Source organism: Zingiber officinale, chromosome 1B (assembly GCF_018446385.1).
Source record: "Zingiber officinale cultivar Zhangliang chromosome 1B, Zo_v1.1, whole genome shotgun sequence".
Taxonomy (NCBI): Eukaryota; Viridiplantae; Streptophyta; class Magnoliopsida; order Zingiberales; family Zingiberaceae; genus Zingiber; species Zingiber officinale.
In genome coordinates this window covers 111610133-111635088 of record NC_055986.1, presented here as the reverse complement: position 1 = coordinate 111635088, position 24956 = coordinate 111610133, and the positions used below count along the sequence as shown (strand labels likewise).

Sequence of the window (24956 nt, the reverse complement as noted above, 5' to 3'; positions counted from 1 at the left end):
TGACTTTGTCTTTGAATTTTGTTGCATAAGTTAAATAGGAATGGCATGGTAGCAAGCATTCGAGATTGGTAAGATGGAGAGCAGGCTTATTTTCCTCCTCTTCCTACTTGCTTGTTTAGTTTCTCCATATTCTTGAGTCATTCACCTTCCATGCTCTCATGGTATTTAATTTTTTTTATCTTTATTTTACTGTATAAAAAATACCATAATCTTTGTGAGGAACAAAAATATTCATTAAAATCTTAAACGGTAACTCTATTTCTGAAGTATACTTATCCTTTGATTTTTAGGGGAGAAGATAATAACTCAAGGACACACAAGATTCAAACTTGACTCTAACCCAAAAACATTCAAATCAAACCCAAAAACATTCAAATCGAACCAGACTCTAACCAAAAACATTCAAATTGGATTGATAAATCAGCTTCATTTTTGGCATCCTAGATTAAACAAAAAGAAAGTAAAAGAAAAGAAAATAGAAACCATGCTTCGCGATATCATGCTTCTTTGTTTGTTTTTTTATATTAATTAATCTTTTGCATATTATTGAATAAATACCTACTGATGCAAAGAGAATAAAAATTATATCAACATCCATCTCCCTAAATTGACTAGTGGAAAAAAAAAATTGAAATTGTCCTCACATATTGGCACAGTTGGTATCTACATAGGTATTTGTTGGAATAAATATTGAGATCAAATCTTAACAAATGTAAAATATTTTAGTGGGTGCATGACCTCTCCCATATAAAATGTCGCTACGTTAGGGCCAAATATCCTGTGATTTACTTACCTGTATCTTATCTTGGGACCGGTAATATTGAACCATTTGGGATGAGTGTTCCAAAAGTAACGGAAAATTGAAATTAAAAAAAATACGAACTCTCTTTTATGAAGATTTTGTCTATGATAACTCTTTTGTTAAATGATCATTGGCAATTAATTAACAGTTTGATAATCGTATAAAAATTTATTTCTTGCCTTGTGATTTATTAAATAAAAAAAACTCCTCGACAAGAACAAAGAAATCCACACCAAAAATTCACTTTGATGCGTTAAACAAGAGTTACTTTTAACTGTTATTTGTTAATTAGTTTGCTTAAACAGTGATGGTTTATATAGATTAACATATGTTTTAATTTCTTATAGCAAAAAACTAAAATTAAACATGATCAAAGTGTTATTTCCTACCCAAGACTCATAATAGATGCATTTGTGCGTATCCATGCTGAGATAGAACAATTGTATCTTGCTATTGCCGCGAACAAGTTCGGCTACAATGCTAATATACAAATTAGACTAGACATTTAAGATATTTCTCTGGATGATTAACTCGATATCAGTGGAGTTTAAAACATATACATTGTTCTTTTAACTTAAGTATCAAATTTCTCACAACTACTACTGAAGTCATGGTAACTGCCTATGAGCTTTAAGTCTATTACATATAGAGGCATCGAATGTCACTGGTTTGACTTCCCCAGCATGTCTTCGACACTCATGAACTTGGCAATGCAGGACCCTAACCTGTGTTGCAATGGAAGAGTCATCCACCACTTTGCGAAGGTGGAGTCACTAAGGAACACATCTCGGCCCAATTTGCCTTCATTTACCCACCGAAGCACTTCTTGTTCGAGTTCCAGCACCCTTGTTTTCACTTCCGGGAAAGGCTTGTTATCCCCGGTTTCAATACAGAGCTCTTCGACAGATGCCCAGAAGCATGACTCTACGCTGGAGCTAGCAGGCGCCCGTTCAGCATGCTCGAGCCATCTCTGTGTGTATCGGTAACGTTTTGGCCTGCCTTTCACCATGTATGGCCCTGTATCCTCATTCTTAGAGTGCCGGTAGTAATTGGCAATGTCAAGTGGTTCGACCAGACGGCGGTACTGAGTGCCCAAGTTCACCCATTCCTTTCTCCCATCAAATCCATCTGGGAGTTCATACCTTCGCAACATCTCAACTATCTCATCCCACAGTCCAGCCAGCTCAAGTCTCTTCACATTGGTGTTGAAATCTTCCACATCCTTCTGAAGTTTGAAGGTGTCGTAGTAACCTCGTCCTCGAAGCTCGCATGTAGCTCGGTATTCTTTAAGGAAGTTTAGAGATTCTTGTATTTTGTTATAGTTGGAATCGACTTTGGCCTGGTTCTTGAGTCTCTGGTTCTCCCATTCTGCGGCAGCATGTAAATGCAGCCTAGCTTCTGAACTCTAAAATTTATACAAAACACACCGGTTAGGCGATTCACATATGATGTTAACATGTAGAAAGTTTGTACAAACAAAGTTGAAGCTTGATTCATCAAAAGATGGCGCATTGCCCTATTAATAATTTCTTTCGACTTGGTAAAACAAATTCAACAATAATGACAACTCAAAAGAGAAGAATGGACAAGAAACTCACCAAATCAATCTCTTTGAGCAGTGTTTCGAGCGATTGAGCCTCTTCGTTAAGAGCATCACTAAAGGAGAGAGGAATCGCATCTAGAGAGTGCATGGACACAGTGTTCTGCGAATCAAAGAGCCTTTTAATCCTTACTTCATAGAGAAGATGCTCCTCTAAACTCCTCTGAGCAATCTCTTCTACATCCTGTCCTGGGTCTCTTTGGAAAAAGTAAAAAAGCAAATGCAAAATGGAGTTAGAGTTCTTCAGATAGATTAGTTTGTCATCATCACTGCTATGAAAAGCATAGGTTCCGAAAGGTCGATAAGGAGTAAACTTGACGAAGCCAGTTAGAACTTCTAGCAAAGGGTTTGTGCATCCCATTAGGAAACAGGCCTGATGGTTTGATATGGAAAGAGCATTCCTCAGCACTGTTCTGTAGAAGGTGACCGGGGAGCTCACAGCAGGCTTTGAACTGAAGTGCATTGGTTTTGGGCACAGGAAATGCAGAATCCCTTGGAATTCTTCATCCAAATTCGACAAAGGTGACATCAAACAGCGCGGAACAATGTCACCTAACATGACAAAGTGCAAGAACAAGCGAGCCCAATCCTCGCGCTGGAGAGCATGAACAAAAACACCATCTCCAACAAGGGGAGTCCCAAATGTGATACAGAAAGGATCAGCCTGACCATGTGAGATGTTGAATTTTCTATTTTGTTCGAGGAACCAGATGGTTGCAAGGACTGCAATTGAGCCTCCAGAAGAATGCCCAGCGAACACGATCTGCTTTTTTTCAGAAGCAGCTCGTTGCACCTGTAGGTTGAAAATTCAATCCAGTGATTGATTCCATGTTGCGCAAGAAAAAAAAAAAATGAAATTTTCACTGCGGCAAAGGAATAAACAGGTAATGGGCAAGTAAACCAAACAGACTAGCTTACAATCGCAGCAAGTGATTATTCGCTACCAGAATCTGTAAAAAGTTGGGATTTTTATTCTCGCTTACAATCACAGAGAGTAAGATCTTTTCAAACTATTAGCCTGAAAAGTTCGGAAAAGATGAGAAAATCTCGAAGCAATTACTTCTAGACAAAAATCTGGACAAAAGTTGGGTTTTTAAAAAAAAAAACTCAGAAATAGGTCACCTCGGTTGAAAGCGGAGAAATCTCGAGCAGATTTTTGAAGAAGCGGAGAAAGGCTCCGTTGACGGCGGCGGCGGCGTCGTTCCCGACGCTCTTGATGGAGGGGAAGAGGGCGGCATCGACGTCGGTTTCGCCGAAGTGGGAGCGGGCGCCGGGGAGGATCCAGTCGTCGGAGGACCAGGAGGCGGGAAAGGCGAAGACGGCGGAGTCAGCGGAGTGGTGGCGGAGGAAAGGGGAGGAAGGGGAGTGGTTGGCGGCCATGGAGAGGGAGCAGCAGAGGGGGGCTAGGGCTCGCCATCTGGAGTCGCTTAGCATGGTGTCGACGAGGCCGTGACGAGAGCTGTCCTTCTTCGCCATTTCTTACCTGATCTGACTCATTCGAAGTCCGACGCCAACGGAGAGGGAGAGGGAGAGGAAGAGGGAGAGGGGGAGAGAGGATGAGGAAGAAGACGGTTACTGCGTTTCTTCCAACAAGTGGGGCCGCAGGAGTTGACTAACGTGTGTCCCGACGTTGACTAGCGTTTACTGTTATATATTAAATTATATAAATTTTAATTATTAAATTTATTTTTTAAAATTTCAATTAAAAAATATAAATTTCATATATTAAATAAAAAAATTAATATCGATAAAAAATTCAAATAAATAATAGTGTTTTTTTGGATCCTCTAATGTCACATTTTTAATTTATTTACATTTTTACCCTTCATATTTTAAGATTTATACATCAACTTTGATAAAATTATCAAATTTCACAAACAATCACCCATTTATATTTTATTTGGCACTAATTTAATTTTTAGATAATTTAAAACCACACAACATTTTCCGATAAAAAATCAACGTTAAAACCAAAATACATTTAATATTTATTTGTTTATTTGACTTAAATAGGTGATAAAAGATGAAATCATTATACGTTTGGTTCAAGTTATCACATATAATCTTGATTATATGATTATCAAATATCAAATAATCACATAATCAAAGTTATGAGAAATAAAACATAATCAAATGTTATTTGGTTGAAGTAAGGTAATGTAACAAAAATTTATTTGTTTGAAGATTTTAATAAATAACCTAGTTTAATATTTTATTATAATACCCTTAATTACAAAATCAACCATATATTATTATTATTATTATTTTTAAACTCTATATTTTTTTATATTTTTTCTTTTTTATGTGCATTTTGTAAAGTTTTTTTTTTATTTTTTACATTTTTTTATTTTTTTTATTTTTTTAAACTTTTTTATGTTTTTCTATTTTCCTATTTTTTATATTTTTTTAAAAAAAAATTTACATTTTTTCTATTTTTCTATTTTTTATGTTTTTTTTATTTTTCCCCATTCTTTATTATTTTAAATTTTTTTTATGTTTGTCCCTTTTTTTGAAATTTTTTATGTTTTTTACCATTTTTTTAATTTTTTTAAGCTTTTAATTTTAATTTTTATATTTTTATATTTTTTTCTTTACATTTCTCTTTTTTATCACATTTTTCTCTTATTCAAGGGTATTTTGGGTAAAAAAAATTTCGTTAACCCCATAATCAATAAAAACCTCAAATTTTCGAGGTTTTCCGATTCCATATTACATGCCCCTTTTGCTGACGTGTCGGGCATGAAATATTACTCTGGAATCATCGATTAGGGGTGATCACGGATCAGATTGGTTCGGTTATTGGAGTAAAAAATTGTCTGGCCCTACTAGATCAGATAATGCAAAATCGGGACCTATATACGGCCCTATATTCGGCGTTTCTTATGTTTCAGATATCCGATGGGTTGTCAGTTATTTGGATATCCGACCCTATATCCAATGAAATATAAAATATAAATATAAATATAACAAAAAAAAATAAAAATTTTTAAAATGATAATAGACATTACTCATTACACGTTATAGCAGCTAATCGGAAATAACTATTACAACGTGTAGCAGCTTATCGGCAGTAGTTGCTACAACGTGTAACAACTTATCAACATTAGTTGCTACAAGTAGGGGTGATCGGATCGGATTGGTTCGGTTATTAGGATAAAAAACTATCCGACCCTACTAGATCAGATAATGCAATATTAGGACCCTACATCCGGCCCTATATCCGGTGGATTATTTTTTTTCGGTTCGGGTCGGATCGGTATAAGCGGGTTGGTCGGTTTGATGGATTGACTGCTCACCCCTATCATCGATTACCTAAACCAAACATGATTTTCGTTGATAATTTTGGATGGATAACCAAGGTTATTAAGGATAACCAAGGTTATCAAGGATAACCCCCCCAACCAAACGCATATATTAGTACGTTTGGTTCAAGTTATCAAATATAACATTGATTATGTGATTATCAAGTAATCACATAACCAAAGTTATGGGGAATAAAATATAACCAAATATTGTTTGGTTCAACCAAGATAATGTAACAAAAACTTATTTGTTTGAAGATTTTAATGAATAACCTAGTTTAATATTTTATTATATTACCCTTAATTACAAAATCAACCATATATTATTATTATTATTATTTATTTTTAAACTCTACATTTTTTATTTTTTATTTTTTATGTCCATTTTGTAAAGTTTTTTTTTTAATTTTTTATTTTTTTTTACGTTTTTTTTATTTTTTCTATTTTAAAACTTTTTATGTTTTTCTATTTTTCTATTTTTATATATTTTTTTACATTTTTTATTTTTTAAACATTTTTTCTATTTTTTATGTTTTTTTTATTTTTCCCATTTTTTTATTATTTTAAATTTTTTTATGTTTTTTCTTTCTTTAAAATTTTTTTTATATTTTTTTACCATTTTTTTTTATTTTTTGATTTTTTAAAGTTTTTTATTTTAATTTTTTCTTTACATTTCTCTTTTTTATCATATTTTTCTCTTATTCAAGGATATTTTGGGTAAACAAATTTTGTTAACCCCGTAATCAAGAAAAACCTCAGTTTTCCGATTTCATATTGCATGCCCCTTTTGCTGACATGTCGGGCATGGAACATTACTCGGGAATCATCGATTACCTAAACCAAACATGATTTTCGTTGATAATCTTAAATGGATAATCAAAATTATCAAGGATAACCCTCAACCAAACGCATCTATAATGTAAATTGCTTTTCCCCCTTCCAAATGACACTTCTATCCTTCTCTTTATTTTTTTCCATTTTAATTTAATTTTATTTTTTAATTATTTTTATTTATTAGTTTTTCTCATCAATACTTATATATTTTAAAATTTTATTTAATTTTTATTTAGTTTTATTTTTTAATCAATTTTATTTATTATGTTATTTTTTATTTTATTTTATTTTTATTTAGTTTATTTTTTAATCAATTTTGTTTATTATTTTTTTATCAATTTTTTATTTTATATCAAGGTACAATCTTGTACTGTATACATTTGGTGAGAATGTTGGGAGTTGTTTTACTCACTTGCTATTAAGAACTCCTTCAATTCCAAACTAAGAGCGTCGAGAAATAACTATTGCCCATATTGACAAACACTTCGTGCAAATTTTCTTGCACCCTCATTACCCCTGTACCACCCATTTCAACGTGGTGGTTGCAACATTCATCGAACGACGCTAAAGGATGGATCACTTATTATAGGACACGTGTTCATTTATGGTACAAAATAATAGGCACACCATTACCAAACAAGTCGGGAGCATAATTCGAAGACAATATTAATTAAAATTTTTATTTTTATATATTTTTGTATATTTTTTATGAATTAATACATTACTCTTCATTTGAAAAAATATTTATTCGTTAGATATAAATGTGTTTCTATTAATTGTTAGTATTTTTATTAGTTTCATGTATATAATTTTTATTTTGATCCTTATTTTTATATTTTTTTAAAATTTTACAAATAATAACTCCTAAAATCTACAATAAAAAAATAAACAAAAAAATTATAAACATATAATAAAAAATTATTTTAAAAAATAAAATTGATAAAAAAAAATGATTAACAAAAAAACAAAACCAATAACAAAAAAAAAACTTAAAAAAAACCATGGACTTAAGAATAAGGGAAAAGGATATAAAGGTAAACAATCAAGTGGGATGGGGAGGGGAGAGTGTAAGAGGGGTGGGAAAAGTAGTCCTTATCTTATATATAGGGTTATAAATGAATTAAGCGTTTGTGAATAAGTTTAGTGTTTAGCTTGATAAGAGTTTATTTATATTCGTTCAATATACATAATATTAATTAAACAAACAAGTTTAAACAGCTTATTAAACTAAACAAACAAACTTGAATACATATGTGTTCAATTTGTTAACGTTGTTCATGAACATTATTCACGAATCATATTCATTAATAAAATTCTTTTTAATATGCTAAATAAACAATAAAATAAAATAAAATAAAATTATTAAGCTCAATAATCAATAAAACAATTAAAAATTTTAAATAATCAAACAAGTTTGAATTGAGATTTTGATAACATCTAAATAAACCAAGCTTGAACCAAGTTAAAGTCAAGCTTACCAATCTCAAGTCAAGTTTCAATCAAAGTTCAAATTCATAAAAAATAAATGAAACCGAGCTTAAATATTCATTTTAAAAACTTGATTCATTTTATACTCGGCTCAGCTTGACTTGATTATTTAATCAAATAAATTTTGACCACTCTAAATTTCAACTCGGCTCCACTTCTTTACTGTCCTATTACACATTTTGAAAGTCACTCAAATGACCTTCCTAAACACGGACATGAGATAATTAAAACATTATTTACATAAAATTAATTTCACAATGAATTTCTTATGATTAAGGATAATTTTAGGGTTTTATTAATAATTTCAAGGTTTAAGAGAGAGAGAGGGCAAGAGGAAAGAGAAGGAGGGGAGGAGGAGATGGGTTGCTCCTTCTCGGGACTCAATGCCCTCTACGACGCCGTCAACGGCGGCGGCGAGGTCTGGATCAACGACAACCGTTTTCGGATCCTCAGGCAGCTCGGCGAGGGCGGTTTCGCCTTCGTCTTCCTCGTCAAAGAGGTCGTCGCCGATGGCAACTCCAGTCTCGCTAAAAAGAAGTCGATCAATCCATCCCACATCTCAGGTCCGCCCTACATGCCTTCACTCTTCATTTTCCTTCTTCAAAACCGAATCTTGATTTTAGCTGATCGGCTATCCCCCCCGGGTTTTGAAGTTGTTACTTATACTCTATCACATGCTCCATTTTCGGAATAGCTCGTTGGATCCGGTAAAAATTGCAACTCGTTGAACGATCTGGATGACTGAAAAATTTTGGGGCAGGTTATTTACTTGTAGTGTACAAAGCGGCAAATCTTATGGTTTATTCTTTTCTTTAGATGATGGAACATACGCTATGAAGAAAGTCATCATCCAGACGGAGGAGCAGCTGGAGCTGGTTAAGCAGGAGATCCGCGTCTCATCCCTGTTCAGTCATCCTAGTTTACTTCCTCTCATTGATCATGCCATCATTCCTGTTAAGGTGCTTACGTTTGATTTAGGTTAAATTTGTTCCATGATTGCTGCTATTTTTTTATATGTATAATTGAAAGTAAGCATTCATATTTATCACTTAGCTTCTTGATGAATCCATTTTAATGGTTTGAGCATCCACACCAGCTTCCCTATCCAAAATGCATAATTTAGGGTAAAAAAGTTACTTTATTAAATTTAAATATCCACTTTTCAATATACCATATATTAGTTTCCTTATTTCTTTTCTCTCTTTTATAATGTTTAGGGAATGGAATTCATTCCCTAAATTTAGAGAAGTATTGTTTATAAATGCATAATTTAGGGAATGGATAGGGTAGCTAATGCAAAGGATTTTTAGCTACCCTATCCAAAATTTAGGGTAAAACCTTTGAATAGGGTATCTGATATGGATGGAGGTCAGTTAAATGTATTTGTCATACTTTTGCATTAGTATTATTAGTTTCTAAGTATATTGCAATCAGATTCCTTTTCTGAGGTTGCAAGCATGTGTATTACTTGTGGGGCTGGACTATGAAGTTTAAGTTTCTCTATACCAAATTCTTCTTCAAATGCTATAATACGATCTCTTGGCTGCTATGAAGTTAAGAATATATTACAGTAAACTCTTGCTACAGTGCACTTAGGTTTCTTGCAAGAGCAATCTGTAGATAGAAGTTCATTGACATATGGGTTATTATCCAATCATTACTTGCAACATGCTTGCTAGTTATCAATTTAATTTTGTTTACTCTGTAGATAGAAGTTCATTGACAAATGGGTTTGTTGACATGTGGACTATTCCTGAGATTTTTTCTTATGAACTTGTAGGACAATTTGTGCTAAAGAGGTTTCTCATACTGTTTTCTTTCATTATGCGTCTCTAAATGAAATATGCATTCAATGTGATAAGTTGTAGTACTGCTCTATTGATTTGCATATAGGGTACACAGGATGGGTCACGAAAGCATGAAGCCTACTTATTGTTCCCTGTTCATCTGGATGGAACTTTACTAGACCTGGCTAAAATTATGCAATCAAAGAAGGAAACTTTTCTGACAATCACGGTTCTTCACATTTTCAGACAGGTAAATTTATCTTTTGTTCCTCGTTTTTGGTTCATTTATTCTCAATGTATGCAACCTACAACACTGCACTTCATCAAAATTGATTCAGTTGTCAAATGCATTTGGTTTTGATTGGACATAGTTCTCCTTGGCACCTTTTTAACTGCTTAGATTTGTAATTTTGTTCCTTTTATACTAAGTATAATGTGGTTTGGTGATTTTTATCCATGTGTTAAAAGTATCTGTTGTCTATTCTCCTTGTGTTTCAGTGATTTATCTTTTGTTCCTTCTATAGGACAAAATATGGACAGATTAGAACATGATCTATTGTCTATTCTCCTTATGTTTCTGTGATTTGTCTTCTGTTCTTCTAAAAGGACAAAATATGGACCAATGAGAACAGGATCTCTGTCTATTTTCTATCTTGCCTAAAAAATCTTAACAAAGAAGAATATGAAGTTAGAGCAGGGTGTTTCTAACAACCAGATTGAAATAAATCAAAATAAGTTGCTCAATAAAGGATTTCACTGAACCATTCACTTCTTCTGAAATGTACAACTGTGGATGGTGAACGTGCTAATAAGATAAGATAAAATGGCAAGAATTACTTGTTTTCATTACTTATTTTCTTTCTTGAGCTAATCAAATTTTGTCACTGAACTGCAACTCGTACTGGAAACTACAAAGTGGTGTACATTTCTTTGATCAAATTCTCATTGTTTTCATACACCAACAGCTTGCTTGCCAAACTTTTGGCATCTTTGCCTCTCTCACATAATATTCATAGTTGTTGAGGCATATAAAGGGGCTTGCAACAATTGCATAATTTAAACACGACTAGTTGTTTTCTCAAGCTTCTATTTTTATATAGTCTTCTGTTTTGGTAATTTTAGCATTCTATGAATTCCAGTGACATATTGTCTTTTATTTATGTGCAGCTTTGTGATGGCCTGAAGCACATGCACAGTTTTGATCCTCCATATGCTCATAATGATGTAAAACCAGGTAATGTTCTCATAACACATAGGAAAGGGCAACCACCTATTGCTATTTTAATGGATTTTGGAAGTGCACGGCCAGCGAGAAAAGAAATTCGTTCAAGGTCTGAGGCATTGCAGTTACAGGTATCAATAAATTAAATTTACCCTATAAGAAGTGTTTGGTTTGAACATTATACATGTTTTTTCACTAGTAATTACATTCTGTAAAGCATTGAAGTTTGAAATAATGAAGATCTGAAAGGACTAGGATTATTTTGTAGTGACATTTTTCTTCTAGAGAATCATCATTTTCCGGGATTATCTCTAGGCTTCAGTGTGTTTCTTGGTGAAACTAATTTTAGTATGCTCAAAATAGTTTGGTAATCTTGCTTCAATTTATTTTTAGGATTTATGTTCTTGCTGCAATCACATTTTTTTATTTCCATCTTCTACTAACTTTGAGATGTAAGTCATGTTGCTAACAAAAGTTGACAGAGGGTTAAGCCTATTTTTTGTCTGTTCGATGAATTTCTGCTAGGAGTGGGCTAGTGAGCATTGTTCCGCACCTTTTCGGGCTCCTGAGCTGTGGGACTGCCCGAGCCATGCGAATATTGATGAAAGGACAGATATATGGTCTCTTGGATGTACGCTGTATGCAATAATGTGAGATATTTTACACCCTATGTTTTCCTTCTTTTTCATTGTGTCTTTATTATTATTATTATTATTTTAAATTTCTTTCAACATAGTTCAAAATGTGTTCATTTAGTTGTCTATGGGCATTTACTTATCAGGATCTACTCCCCAGGAAAGTACAGCATTGGCACATATAATTGCCAATTAAGCATTTGATAAACTAGATGTATAGTAGTATATAAATTAACAAATTGTAGTTCCTAAAGAAACCCTCTTATCAAACAAGAAGCCTTTCAAATATGATTTACTGGTTGAGTGGTAATACCTACCTGTCTCAGCTAGTCCTCTCTACATTAGTTTTTGCTCAGAGTTCGATTTTACTGTTGGCTTAAATTCAATCTTCATGGTCATATTCCACTGAATGGGACTAGATCTTTCTTTCTAAAGCCTATAACAGATCAGCTGTTGGCCCTTGTAGGTATGGCACCTCGCCTTTCGAGCATGTGCTCGGCGAATCAGGAGGTAGCTTACAGTTAGCAGTCATGAACGCCCAGATCAAATGGCCATCTGAACCAAACCCCCCTTACCCCGAGAGCCTCCGCCAGTTTGTCGCATGGATGTTACAGCCCCAACCTGCAGTGCGGCCAAACATCGAAGATATAATCATCCATGTTGACAAGCTCATATCCAAGGACTCATCCTGAAGTATGAAGTATGGAAAATTTGTTTGTGGATTAGCCTTTTGTTTTAAAGTTGAATTAGATGGATTAAAAATCATAAAATTTGAAGTTGGTCATTTGTTCCTTAATTGCCTCTTGGAAGAAGAGGTTTAAACAATGATATATCACCATCGGCCATACATGCTCTCCACTCCTCAAGAGCATGGAAGATCTGAGTTTTGTGTTCTTTATGGTTTGGCTAATTATGATGAGGTAAAACAATGATGAGCATTTCCTAGGAGCCCCCATGTTCCTCTGGCTCTTCAATTCATGATCTTGTGTGCCGCCATGGCTGCTGCTACTGCACTCGATCGAGCATCAAAACCGTGCAAGGAAGCAAGATACGAGATTAGGGTTCTTCTAGTTGAAGACTGGCAGATTTTTAATGGAGTAAACTAAGAGTCTGATTCTTGTGTGGAAGTGTGCTGATACTGCACTTCTTAGTTCTTCCCCTTCAAACTCGCCATAAACTAAGCTTTGTCCATGACAAATTACCCTGTGATAGCTGGTTTTAAGTTTGCTAATTAACGTTAAATTAAGATAAATGTTGGATTCATTAAATTATTGTGCATTGTGTATAGTATTAAGGTTAAATTATTGTGCATTGTGCATAGTATTAAGGTTAAATTATTGTGCATTGTGCATAGTATTAAGGTTTAGAATTTTGAATCGTGTTGTAGTTTCAATCTTTGATTAGAAAAATATTATTTTAGTATTATAGTATGGATGATAGATTGGAGATTGAAAGAGGGAGAAGATAAAGTAAAATGAGACACTGTCGTACTAAATGATATTAATTTTGAATTAGAATGATATGTTTCAACGGTTTCATCCAATATGGAACAAGATTTAAAACTTATTTGGCATAGATTTTTTTTCCCCTCTCCTTTCTTCAACTTTAATCCGTTATTGACATTATAAAATAGTATCGTTTCAATAAAAAGATAGAAACTTCAGCCCAACTCAAAAGTTTAAAATTTGCCCTTAACTACTCTTCAGGTCCCCATTGACCTAGCAAAGCTTGCGAAAACGCAGTCCAAAGGAGTGAGGCACAAGCAAAAAAGGCATGGACCATGGCATGGAGTTCGTGCTCCCTCTGGCGACAAAGCCCATCAGCCCTTAATTTAGTGCATCAACTCCCTTTGGTCGGAAAAAAACCCTCGCACCTGCAATTTTGACCACCAGCATCGTCGCATGCATGGAGGCATGCAAACGAAGATGTTGTAAGTTGTAACCCCACCTAGCTTTGACCTACTACGAGGTACGGTCCTAGCTTATAAAGCTTGAATCTTTGAACTGTTTTCTTTTCTTCCCCCTTTCCCCTTTGTGTCGCATGATGGACATTCTTTCTGCTTGAGGTCTACAATTACTGCACTTCTTGTGTGCATCTCTTTCGTTTCTATGGAGGACTTCCTTATCCTTACTCACAGTCGTTTGAACAAGAACAACAATGAGGTACAGTTTAACCAGCACTCTTCATCCTTTTAGTGCTTCAGAATTGAGACAAGTTTGTGCCGAGAGATGGCAGAGTGAGGAGGATGGCGGCTGAAGAACTGAAGGAAGAAGGAAGAAGTAAGCAGCAGCATGAAGCTGAGTACAGGTGCAAATCCCAGCTCTGTGAGAAAATGTGGGCATGGAGAAGAGGAGAAGCCGAGAGTAGAGTGTGAGTCGAGTCGTAGAATTCACCCTTCTTCTTCTTTGTTGGGGTTATGCCTTTCAGCTCAGATTACCACCTTCCGACAATCCACCCTCCGAAGAACAATTGAAGCCATTTATGAATGGCTTGAGGTCTAAATTTTGAGCCTATTTAAGTTTAGTTTTGTATGATGTTCGAAGCTATTGCAATGGTGGTTTCGATCGAATCACTATGATAAATTAGATTGTGCCAGTGTTGTAGCCTAAGTTGAGGTTTAGAGGAATTCGAACAGTTCGTGTTTGCCTACTTTGCGATCCATCGTTTCAACTAAAAGTCTATAATAAGTTTAATGATGCATATAATGATGCTCTCTATATTCTCAACCTTGTTCTTTTATTCTTATCGATGCTCTTATATATCAAATTTTGTTTTAACTATTTTTTTCTAATTTAATTTTCAATTTTTATGATTAATGGAATTAATGTTTTGAGTTCTAAAGATTTATTTTAAATTGGTTTAGGTTTAGGTTGAACTTGTCTAAGAAAATAATTTTAGTTTTACTCCTTCCCTCCAAATAAAGAAATAAATAAACAAAAATTAGTTTTTAAGAAGAAAACTAAATAAATTATTTTGCACAAGCGCCAACTGGAGTTAGCTTACGTGGCACGGGTATACATACTGTTAGGCGTCACTTTGTCTTCCAGCGGTGCTTAAATGCTGCTGCCCTGCCTTTCCCGCCCGCCGGCATCGCTGCCGACTTCGCCGGCCGGCATCGCCGATCTCCTCCTCTCCCTCTCCGCCGCCCGATCCCTCCCTAAAGGCCAGCAGCTCCACGCCCACCTCATCAAGTCCGGTCTCCTCTCCTCCCCATCCGCCGCTCTCCGCCCACTCTCCAACCACCTCATCACCTTCTACGCCCGCTGCGGCCTCCCCCTCCACTCCCGAGCCGCCTTCGACGACTCCCCCTCCCCTCGCCCTCCTGCCGCCTGGTCCTCCCTCCTCGCCGCCCTCACGCAGAACGGCCTCCCCCTCCCTACCCTCTCCGCCTTCCGCTCCCTCCTCCTCGCCGGCGTCGCCCCCTCTGACCGATCCCTCCCCTCCGCCGCCAAGGCCGCCGCTGCCATATCTTCTACCTCCCTGTCCTCCTCCATCCACGCTCTCGCTCTCAAAACCCCCTTCGCCGACGACGTCTTCGTTGCCTCTTCCCTCGTCGACATGTACGCCAAGTCTTCCCAAATCGCCGACGCCCGGCGACTGTTCGATCTGATGCCTAACCGAAACGTCGTTTCCTGGAGCGCCATGATCTACGGCTACGCGGAGTCTGGCTTCGACACCGAGGCTCTTCGCTTGTTCAAGACCGCCCTCGCCGAGCTCGAACCACCGGGGGTCAACGACTTCACCTACTCCTGCGTCATTAGGGTTTGCAGCACCACCACCCTCCTCGAGCTCGGCTCCAGCATCCACGCCCATTGCTTCAAGACTAGCTTCGACTCCTCCCCCTTCGTCGGCAGCTCCCTCGTCTCGCTCTACTCCAAATGCGGGATCGCGGAACATGCCTACAAGCTGTTCGACGAAATGCCCCAGAGGAATCTCGGCGCCTGGAACTCAATCCTCATCGCCTCTGCGCAGCACGGCCACACACGCGCCGCCTTCGCCCGCTTCAGCGAGATGAAATCCGCCGGCTTTGCCCCAAATTTCATCACTTTCCTTTGCCTACTGACCGCCTGCAGCCACGCGGGGCTCGTCGACGACGGAAAACGCTACTTCGCCTTGATGGCGGAGCACGGCATCGAGGCAGGGCCGCAGCACTACGCGGCGGTGGCCGACCTCCTCAGCCGGGCGGGCCGCATCAGGGAGGCGGTCTCCTTCATCGAGGCGATGCCGATTGCGCCGACGGAGTCGGTCTGGGGCGCGCTCATCACCGGGTGCCGCATCCACAAGGACGCCGACACGGCGGCGTACGCGGCGGGGAAGCTGTTCGAAACAGGGTCTCTCAGCTCGGGTGCCCACGTGCTGCTATCCAACGCGTACTCTGCGGCGGGCCGGTACGCGGAGGCAGCGCGCGCGAGGAAGGCGATGCGCGACCGCGGCGTGCGCAAGGAGACGGGGCTGAGTTGGCTGGAGGCCGCCGGAAAAGTCCACACCTTCGTGTCCAGTGACAGGTCGCACCCAAGGACCGACGAAATATACGCGAAACTGGAGGAGGTGGAGCGGAGGATGGAGGAAGCCGGGTACGTGGCGGACACGAGGGAAGTCCTTCAGGACGTCGGCGGGGAGGAGAAGAGGGCGGCGATAAGGTACCACAGCGAGCGGCTGGCCATCGCGCTGGGCCTGCTCCTGGTGGCCGAGGGGCAGCCGATCAGGGTGATGAAGAACCTGAGGGTGTGCGCCGATTGCCACACGGCCATCAAGTGGCTGACCAAGTGCACGCCGCGGGTGGTGGTGCTGAGGGACAACCACCGCTTCCACAGCTTCCACCACGGCGACTGCTCCTGTGGAGACTACTGGTGATGCAATCCAACCTTTTTCTTCCTTAGTTCAATAACTTCCTCAGTTTAAAGGGCAATTCTTCCCCCTTAAACCTCCAAAAAGATTTCGGTCATCGCATACACATACAGATAAAAGGACAGATCGATGCATGAAGTTGAAGTTGATTTTGGAGAAGGATCAATTATATTGGATCTATTAAGCAATCTTATTTTACATTGCGAGAGATTTTCACGATTCAAATCCGTGTCCGGCACGATATGTACACCACCACATTGCAACACAGACAAAGTGATCTGATAGATGTTTACGATAATTTCCCAGTTGATGCGAACATCCATCCATCCTTTGCGAGTTTGGAGCTGAGGGATGTGAACCTCTCCCTTGAGTACTGCCTCGATGCCTTCCTCCAGTCTGTTCCGGCCTTCATCATCGTCGCAAACTCCTCGTAGCTTATTTTCCCATCCTGCAGGCCAGGAACCAAGCTCTCAGTTATTGTTTCAATCTAATTAGGTTTCAAAAGTAGCGGCGATAGGAGATACGGACCTTATCGGTGTCAACGTTGTGGATTATCGCGTAGATTACTTCATCAGGGTTTGGACCCAGATCGTCTGCCAAGCAACCCCTCAGCTCTTCAATCTCTATGTATCCGTTGTCATCTTGATCAAAGTATCGAAAGGCCTCACGGAGGTGACCATCGTTTCCGATCCTTTTCAGGTGGATCGAGATCGCGACGAATTCTCCATAGTCGAGGGTGTCATTTCCATCCACACCAGCCTGCCAATGTAGACGAGTTCAATATCATTAGTATGATGAGGACTAATCCAAACTGTTTGAAACTTACTGCCTTCATTAGCCTCTTAACGTCTGAATCAGGAACCAAGTGGCCGAGCTTATGCAAGCCATATTTGAACTCCTCGAGGGTTATCTTCCCCTTGTCGTCAATGTCCATACTCTCGAACATATCCTTTATGTCCGCGACTTCCTCCACCGACAAATGCTCCGCCATGACCTGTAAAATTATCACGGAGATGGTTAACTAGCAACCGGATATCGGTATCAAACATTGCAAAAATGTACCTTGAGAGCTTTGTTTTTGAACTTGTTCATCATCGAAAACTGTTGAAATCGTGCCCGAACATTCTCACCGAGATCGACATTGGGGGTCTTCTTCCCATTTTGCAACCAAGGATGATCTGCAATTCAAGTGATGCATGACATGATCTAGCAATGCAACCCTCAGATTGAGGGACAGTGAGCGAGTTACTGAGTGATACCGAGAACTTGTTGAGCTGTTAAACGTTTGTTTGGATCCCGCTCGAGCATTCGTCTGACAAGGTCTTTAGCATAGTCGGAAACTTTAGGCCATGGGTCTCTTTTAAAATCAACAACCGAACGAATGATCGCCTCCGCGACTCCATGTTCAGTCTCTGCATCAATGTAAGATCATATCCAACATGAAACTTGAATCTAAAATGCTTCACGATATGCGATTTTCATACCTCCCCAAAATGGCGGCGCACCGGATAGCAAGATGTAGAGGATGACTCCTGAGCTCCAAACATCAACTTCAGGGCCATAGTTTCTGAGTAAAACCTCAGGAGCCATGTAGTAGGGACTGCCAACAATCTCGGTGAAGCGCTCGCCTGCACATGTGACGCAACAATAACAAACATGTCGATTTTGCTATAGGGACTAAAGAAAGAAGCAATCCGATACACTAAGTTCGTATCAATATGGTTCCCGAGAAAGGGTAGGACTATATTAGATCTATTATATGTAGTCTTATCTTACATCGTAAAATACTATTCTTCCGACTTAAATCCGTGACCTTCCGATCACACGACACGATGATAAATTAATTTTATCATGGTATAGAATGAATTACCTGGTCTGAAAAATTGGGAGAGGCCAAAGTCGATTGATTTGAGAGGGGCGTTCTCCTTGCTGTCTCCGAAGAGGAAGTTTTCCGGCTTGAGGTCCCGGTGCATCACGCCGTGCCGGTGGCACATCTGCACCACCTCCACGATGGTGCGGATGACCGCAGCGGCGGCGCGCTCGGTGTAGCGTCCCCTGGCGACGATGCGATCGAAGAGCTCACCGCCCTCGCAGAGCTCCATGACCAGGTGCACCGCCCCGTCGTCTTCGTACGTCTCCTTGAGGCTGACCAGATTGGGGTGCGCCGGCAGGTGGCGCATGATCTCGACCTCCCGCCGCGCGTCCTCGATGTCCACCGTCGTGCGCAGCTTCCGCTTGGAGATGGACTTGCAGGCGAAGCGCTCGCCGGTGGCGCGGTCGGTGCAGAGGAAGGTGGTGCCGAACTCGCCGCGGCCGAGCTCGCGGCCGAGCTCGTACCTGGCGGCGATGTCGCGGCCGCTGGGGCACTGGAGGACGGCGAAGCCAGGTGCGGCCGCGCGGTGGTAGCCCAGCGAGAAGGGATTCATCCTCTTCGTCTTCCTCTTCTTCTCCTTCTTCCCCGCCGCCGCCGACGGCGGCGGCTGCGGCGGCGGCGTCAAAGACGCCTTCTTCATCTCTGGATCGACGGGAACAGCGTAGCAAATCCCCATTGAATCAAAGCTTCGATTTTTTGCAAAAATCTTGGATTTAGAAGCCAAAGATGTGAGCTTGAGGCCGGGATTAAGGAAGAATCCCCAATTATATCTCGCAGAGGAGTCAAAGAGAGGAGATCGCCGGAGATTTTAATACGATTGATTGGTCAACGACGTCGCAGTAGGATTTGAAGAAAAGTAACGTGAAGAGCAGGGCTTGGACTTGGTTTGACTCTCGTAAATCATTTTGGACCTGGTTGACTAACGTGATGAACAGGGTTAGAATATGCTTGAGATGATTGTCATATTTTCAGGATTATTATCTTTTTTTTTTTTTTTTTTTTTGGTTATTTTAAGTTTGTAAAATAAAATGATCTTAAATATTTAAGAAAAATGTTTAGTTATTTTCTTAATACTTACCTTGCTAATCAATGTCACATCTTGTAGATGCATCAAATAAGTCCAACAAAGATAATGACCAGCTTAATTTAAGTAGGAAAAAATCATGGATTAGTAATATAATCTCTAATTTTAATGATCTTTGACTAGGGTAATTTTATCTGAAATTAGGAAAGATTGTGCGCTAGGTAAGTGGTTTTGCTATTGATCGTGAGAAGACTTTTGTACTGGAAGTGGAGAATGTCGAACAATCCTGCATATCAAAAAAGAATGTGGAGGAAAAAAACGTCAACAACTAGATCAGAGAGGTGCTCAACACAAACACTCTGACACTCAAATCAATTAAGTGATCAAGAGGAAGAAAAATATAGTGAACAATCTAAAGAATAGTAAGTTCTGAATGCGTAGTAAGTAACTTAGTGTAACGTATCTACGCTTTTAGGAGGAGATCCTTTATACAGTGTCAATTTTTCTTTGTGCTCGAATATTGATGCATTTCCAAAAAATGATCGATCATTCTGATGCTCTAACACCTTTACAAAAATAGACGCATCACTTTTACGCTTTGTAGGGTGGAAGCTTCTATTGTAAAGACTGTATAGAGAATGTTCCTGTGATTTTCTGACAACCATTATATAAATGTCAAAAAGGAATATTAAGTCATTGGGTTGATGGGCTCTTGATATACTCTAATGGTAAGTCGATCGAGTCACCTCTAACGTCTGATCGGACCCCATTGCGTACATGGTCGAGTTGACTAAATAATGATAATCTTCTCAAGGGCTGCCTCTCTGCTTGGCCAAAGAGTCAGGGCGAGTGGTGTGCTTAGCAGGATTGATCGGACATACCACCTGACCGAGACACGTGCCCGTGTTAGCCCCACGTGACCCAGCAGGCTCAACTCCGAATAACATTGAAACAACTCGAGATTTCATCGATCCTAAGAGACTCGGGATCTGATCGGCTATACCATTCGGTCGAAACTTATGATCATGTTAATCTCGAGTACTGACCGTTCATTGACTTTAATCGTCATGGAAGAGCATCCGCAACGCCATGTTAAAGCCGCGTTATAATGGCACTGTAGATTTAACGTGGCGTTGCAAATGACCCCTTCTTTGTTCATCGCTTGAACGCGTTCAGAACATTGAACGCGTTCAAGCCTTCATAGGGTGGGCCAGGGCTGGCCCACCCCATGTGTATATATATAATTTTTTACTTTTATTTATTAAAAAAATTATAAATTTTAAAAATAAAAGGTAATAAAATGGTTAATTTTTTAACGGCTAGTTAACGGCTAGTTCGAAATTTCATCTATAAATATCCATCAATATGTACACATATTTTCATTCTAACATACTGCTCTTTAAATTCTACTCTCTAAATTTTCTCCCCATTGATTTTTTCAAGTTCCTACCATCTTATTTTCTATCCGAAATGGATGAAAATAGTAGAGCATTTTTTTACAAATTTCTTGAATTCTACAAACAACTCGCAAGAATATTCATCTTCCCAAAATCCACAAATTCCACCAAATTATCAATACTCACATTCATTTCCCAATATGTCATTTCCTCCACAAAATCTTCAAAATTTTCAAGATTTTGGAAATTCTATGAATCATCTGAATTATGCCCCTCGAGCTCCATATCAACCGCTTCCAGCCGAATATTGGCAAAACATGAGTCATCCGTATTTCACGTCGTCGGTTGTTCATGGATATGGTACCACACTCACAACTGGTTTGTCTTTCACTCCTTCGATGTCGAATGAACCTGCAACTCCGACTGTTGTCCCGGAGACTCAACTTTCCGACCGTGAATCCCCAATTGAGGTGGTCAATTTAGAAAAGGCGGTTTCAAATGCTGAGGGTATAAGAAAGCGTTCAAGTTGGACAAAGGTTGAAGATGAGGTCTTAGCGAGAAGTTTTTGTTGGTGCAACCTTAGGTCAAGGTTGACCTGGTTGACCCGACTCGAGGTGACGTGACTCGAGTTGTATTTTGATGTTTGACGTGGGAAGATTGTCGGTGCAACCTTAGGTCAAGGTTGACCTAGTTGAGTTGCATGTTGATGTTTGACACTCGTGAGAGAGTTCTATTCTTGATATGAGACAAGAATAGATGTTTGGGAGATTATTGGTGCAACCGTAGGTCAAGGTTGACCTGGTTGACCTGATTCGGGTTAACCTAACTTGATTATGGGTGTTGTCAAACATCAAAAAGGGGGAGATTGTTGGTGCAACCTTAGGTCAAGGTTGACCTGGTTGACCCGACTCGAGGTGACGTGACTCGAGTTGTATTTTGATGTTTGACGTGGGAAGATTGTCGGTGCAACCTTAGGTCAAGGTTGACCTAGTTGAGTTGCATGTTGATGTTTGACACTCGTGAGAGAGTTCTATTCTTGATATGAGACAAGAATAGATGTTTGGGAGATTATTGGTGCAACCGTAGGTCAAGGTTGACCTGGTTGACCTGATTCGGGAAAAAGTCAAAGTATGGAGACTTGGCACGGAGAAGTCCAAGTAGGGAGCTTGGCACACGAAAAGTCCAAGTGTGGAGACTTGGCACGGGAAAAGTCCAAGTATGGAGACTTGGCACTGGAAAAGTCCAAGTATGGAGACTTGGCACGGAGAAGTCCAAGCAGGGAGCTTGGCACGTGGGAAAGTCCTAACTGGGATGTTAGGCAGTGTGGAAAGTCCTGGTGAGTAAAGCCAGGCAGTGGGAAAGTCCTAACTGGGATGCTAGGCAGTTGGAAAGTCCTGGTGAGTGAAGCCAGGCAGTGAGAAAGTCCTAACTGGGATGTTAGGCAGTGTGGAAATCCTGGTGAGTGAAGCGTGGAAAGTCCCGGTGAGTGAAGCCGGGTAAGGGAAAATCCAGATAGATCAAGGGTGATCGGACATCTGGTGTTGAGAAGTCCAAGTGAGTGAAGCTTGGCATATGGAGTCGGAGAGCGCTCGGTAGCTCGTTCTCCGAACTAGGTTAGAGAGGGCACTCTAAACCTAGGAGTTCGATCGGTCTGCAGACCGAACCAGTGATACTCAGTGTTTCCTGATCGGTCCACTGACCGATCAGGCAACGATCAGAAGCGGAGAAAAGAAGCTCCTGATCGGTCCAGGGACCGATCAGGTGTATGCCTGATCGGTCTCCACGACCGATCTAGAGACGAGCGATTCCCTGTCTGTAAGAGAGTTGGGAGAGCTTCTGATCGGTCCGGGGACCGATCAGCACAGGGCCTGATCGGTCCCCGCGACCGATCAGGCTGAAGCCTGATCGGTCCAGGTTCTAGCCGTTGCGTAGCAACGGCTAGTTTCTTCGCTGTCTTCTTCACAGGTATAAAGGGGTCGAGGGCTGCTGCTGCAAATCTTCTTCTTCTTCCTTGCTACTAGAACTTCTGTTCTTCTGCTGCTGAAGCTTCTGCTTCAACTGAGCTTTGATTGAGCTCGCCTCCGAAGCTTCGCGTGAGCTTCCAGTCGTCGACCAGCTGCTGCGTTTGGGTTGTGAAGTTGCTGCTTCACCTCCAGTCGACAAGAAAGCAAGCAATTGGTAGAGTGCTATTGTATTCATATTGTATTGCTTTTCTTACTGTTCTTGTACTCTTTGTTTGCTGTTGCAAACGTTTGTGGCGAGGTTTCTCCACCCACAAGGAGTATATTATATTAGCCGGTTATCCGGGGACTCATCCACCGACGGATTGACTGGACTCGTCCACCTTACGGACACACCGAGGAGTAGGAGCCCTAATCTCCGTGATAGGATCTTTCGTACGGCTAGAGAGGGGGGTGTGAATAGCCGCCCCAAATCGCTCTCGTTTCTTCCTACAATTAGGTTAGTCGCAGCGGAAAATACAAAGAAACGAAAGAGAAGAAAACCAAACCTTAACACGAGGATGTAACGAGGTTCGGAGATTAGGGCTCCTACTCCTCGGCGTGTCCGTAAGGTGGACGAGTCCGGTCAATCCGTCGGTGGATGAGTCCCCGGAGAACCGGCTAATACAATATACTCCTTGTGGGTGGAGAAACCTCGCCACAAACGTTTGCAACAGCAAACAAAGAGTACAAGAGCAGTAAGAAAAGCAATACAATATGAATACAATCGCACTCTACCAATTGCTTGCTTTCTTGTCGACTGGAGGTGAAGCAGCAACTTCACGCGACGCCTACAACAGCAGGAACCCAGCCGGAAGCTCACGCGAAGCTTTGGAGGAGCTCAACAAAGCTCAAGCACAGCAGCACTTAGAACAGCAAGAAGGAAGAAGGAGAGTTTTTCGCACAGAAGATGCCTCGATCCTTTATACCTGCGAAGAAGAAACAGCGAAGAAACTAACCGTTGTGTCGCAACGGCTAGAACACTGATCGGTCTACAGACCGATCAGCCTAGGCGCATGAGGCCCTTGGCACCGATCGTCCAGCCTGATCGGTCTGGCGCTGGTCTGATCGGTCGTGGACCGATCAGAGGACCTCGATCGGTCCATAGACCGATCGAGCTCCCTTCTCCCTTCCGCGATATTATCACCTGATCGGTCCGCAGACCGATCAGATTGCACTCAGTTTTCTTCTGAGTGTTCCTGATCGGTCTCCGGACCGATCAGATTGCAATCGGTGAGCCACCGATGTTCTCGATCGGTCGGTAGGGCAAACGCAGATCACCGGATCGGTCACCGACCGATCCAACTCGGTTTAGAGTGCCCTCTCTAACCTAGTTCGGAGAACGAGCTCACCGAGCCCTCTCCGACTCCATATGCCAAGCTTCACTCACTTGGACTTCTCAACACCGGATGTCCGATCACCCTTGATCCATCTGGATTTTCCTTGCCCGGCTTCACTCACCAGGACTTTCCACCGGCTTCACTCACCAGGATTTCACACTGCCTAACATCCCATTAGGACTTTCTCATTCACCTAGCTTCACTCACTAGGATTTTCACCGGCTTCACTCACCGTGATTTCCAATCTGCTGCTTCACTCACGGGACTTTTCCGCCCCGCTTCACTCACCAGACTTTCCTCTCCTGGCTTCACTCACCAGACTTCCCAACCGCCTAACATCCCGTTAGGACTTTCCAGCTTCACTCACCGGGACTTTCCAACCGCCTAACATCCAGTTAGGACTTTCCACCGCCTGGCTTCACACTCGGACTTCTCCGTGCCAAGTCTTCATACTTGGACTTTTCCCGCCAAGTCTCCATACTTGGACTTTTCGATGCCAAGTCTCCATACTTGGACTTTTCGCGCCAAGCTCCTGCTTGGACTTTTCCAAGTCTCCATACTTGGACTTTTCCAAGCTCCCCGCTTGGACTTTTCCGCCAAGTCTCCATACTTGGACTTTTCCCGAATCAGTCAACCAGTCAACCTTGACCTACGGTTGCACCAATAATCTCCCAAACATCTATTCTTGTCCCATATCAAGAATAGAACTCTCTCACGAGTGTCAAACATCAACATGCAACACAACTAGGTCAACCTTGACCTAAGGTTGCAAACAATCTTCCCAAGTCAAACATCAAAATACAA

The 24956-nt window shown here is 40.6% G+C and overlaps 4 protein-coding genes across 5 annotated transcripts; 2 read left to right on the top strand and 2 right to left on the bottom strand.

Annotated features, from left to right (window-relative positions):
- Positions 1 to 1229: 1229 nt before the first annotated feature.
- Positions 1230 to 3969, bottom strand: LOC121972218 (protein EDS1-like). The gene is made up of 3 exons (XM_042523915.1): positions 3525 to 3969; positions 2401 to 3195; positions 1230 to 2207 (listed from the first exon to the last, which is right to left on the bottom strand). The coding sequence occupies exons 1-3, from the start codon at positions 3876 to 3878 to the stop codon at positions 1464 to 1466; spliced, it is 1893 nt and encodes a 630-aa protein (XP_042379849.1). The 5' UTR covers positions 3879 to 3969; the 3' UTR covers positions 1230 to 1463.
- A 4346-nt stretch (positions 3970 to 8315) lies between these two features.
- LOC121972203 (probable serine/threonine-protein kinase DDB_G0291350) lies at positions 8316 to 12500 on the top strand. 2 transcript variants are annotated; one of them, XM_042523906.1, is made up of 6 exons: positions 8316 to 8589; positions 8843 to 8985; positions 9929 to 10063; positions 10981 to 11166; positions 11561 to 11685; positions 12137 to 12500. In XM_042523906.1, the coding sequence occupies exons 1-6, from the start codon at positions 8385 to 8387 to the stop codon at positions 12360 to 12362; spliced, it is 1020 nt and encodes a 339-aa protein (XP_042379840.1). In that variant the 5' UTR covers positions 8316 to 8384; the 3' UTR covers positions 12363 to 12500. The 2 variants fall into 2 exon arrangements, with proteins under 2 accessions (XP_042379840.1, XP_042379832.1); XM_042523898.1 differs by having other exon boundaries at positions 8317 to 8589; positions 9920 to 10063.
- Positions 12501 to 14710: 2210 nt separating this feature from the next.
- Positions 14711 to 16703, top strand: LOC121972188 (putative pentatricopeptide repeat-containing protein At5g52630). The gene has a single exon (XM_042523874.1). It carries the CDS (start codon positions 14728 to 14730, stop codon positions 16522 to 16524), a length of 1797 nt encoding a protein of 598 aa, XP_042379808.1. The 5' UTR covers positions 14711 to 14727; the 3' UTR covers positions 16525 to 16703.
- A 45-nt stretch (positions 16704 to 16748) lies between these two features.
- On the bottom strand, positions 16749 to 19324 carry LOC121972194 (calcium-dependent protein kinase 20-like). Its single transcript, XM_042523888.1, has 7 exons — positions 18389 to 19324; positions 18003 to 18146; positions 17778 to 17930; positions 17581 to 17696; positions 17345 to 17512; positions 17047 to 17277; positions 16749 to 16966 (listed from the first exon to the last, which is right to left on the bottom strand). Exons 1-7 carry the CDS (start codon positions 19065 to 19067, stop codon positions 16808 to 16810), a joined length of 1650 nt encoding a protein of 549 aa, XP_042379822.1. The 5' UTR covers positions 19068 to 19324; the 3' UTR covers positions 16749 to 16807.
- Positions 19325 to 24956: the final 5632 nt, after the last annotated feature.

What these genes read in the sequence shown, in the direction of transcription:
- LOC121972194 (XM_042523888.1), bottom strand. Translation starts at nt 19,067, where the DNA reads ATGGGGATTTGCTACGCTGTTCCCGTCGATCCAGAGATGAAGAAGGCG. An exon ending in TGCGCCGCCATTTTGGGGAG is followed by an intron (nt 17,931 to 18,002) that starts GTATGAAAATCG and finishes ACATTGATGCAG; the next exon opens with AGACTGAACATGGAGTCGCG. An exon ending in ACAACGTTGACACCGATAAG is followed by an intron (nt 16,967 to 17,046) that starts GTCCGTATCTCC and finishes CCTGGCCTGCAG; the next exon opens with GATGGGAAAATAAGCTACGA.
- LOC121972188 (XM_042523874.1), top strand. Translation starts at nt 14,728, where the DNA reads ATGCTGCTGCCCTGCCTTTCCCGCCCGCCGGCATCGCTGCCGACTTCG.
- LOC121972203 (XM_042523898.1), top strand. Translation starts at nt 8,385, where the DNA reads ATGGGTTGCTCCTTCTCGGGACTCAATGCCCTCTACGACGCCGTCAAC. An exon ending in ATGCCATCATTCCTGTTAAG is followed by an intron (nt 8,986 to 9,919) that starts GTGCTTACGTTT and finishes ATTTGCATATAG; the next exon opens with GGTACACAGGATGGGTCACG. An exon ending in CTGAGGCATTGCAGTTACAG is followed by an intron (nt 11,167 to 11,560) that starts GTATCAATAAAT and finishes AATTTCTGCTAG; the next exon opens with GAGTGGGCTAGTGAGCATTG.
- LOC121972218 (XM_042523915.1), bottom strand. Translation starts at nt 3,878, where the DNA reads ATGGCGAAGAAGGACAGCTCTCGTCACGGCCTCGTCGACACCATGCTA. An exon ending in TTTCTCCGCTTTCAACCGAG is followed by an intron (nt 3,196 to 3,524) that starts GTGACCTATTTC and finishes TTCAACCTACAG; the next exon opens with GTGCAACGAGCTGCTTCTGA. An exon ending in TGCTCAAAGAGATTGATTTG is followed by an intron (nt 2,208 to 2,400) that starts GTGAGTTTCTTG and finishes TATAAATTTTAG; the next exon opens with AGTTCAGAAGCTAGGCTGCA.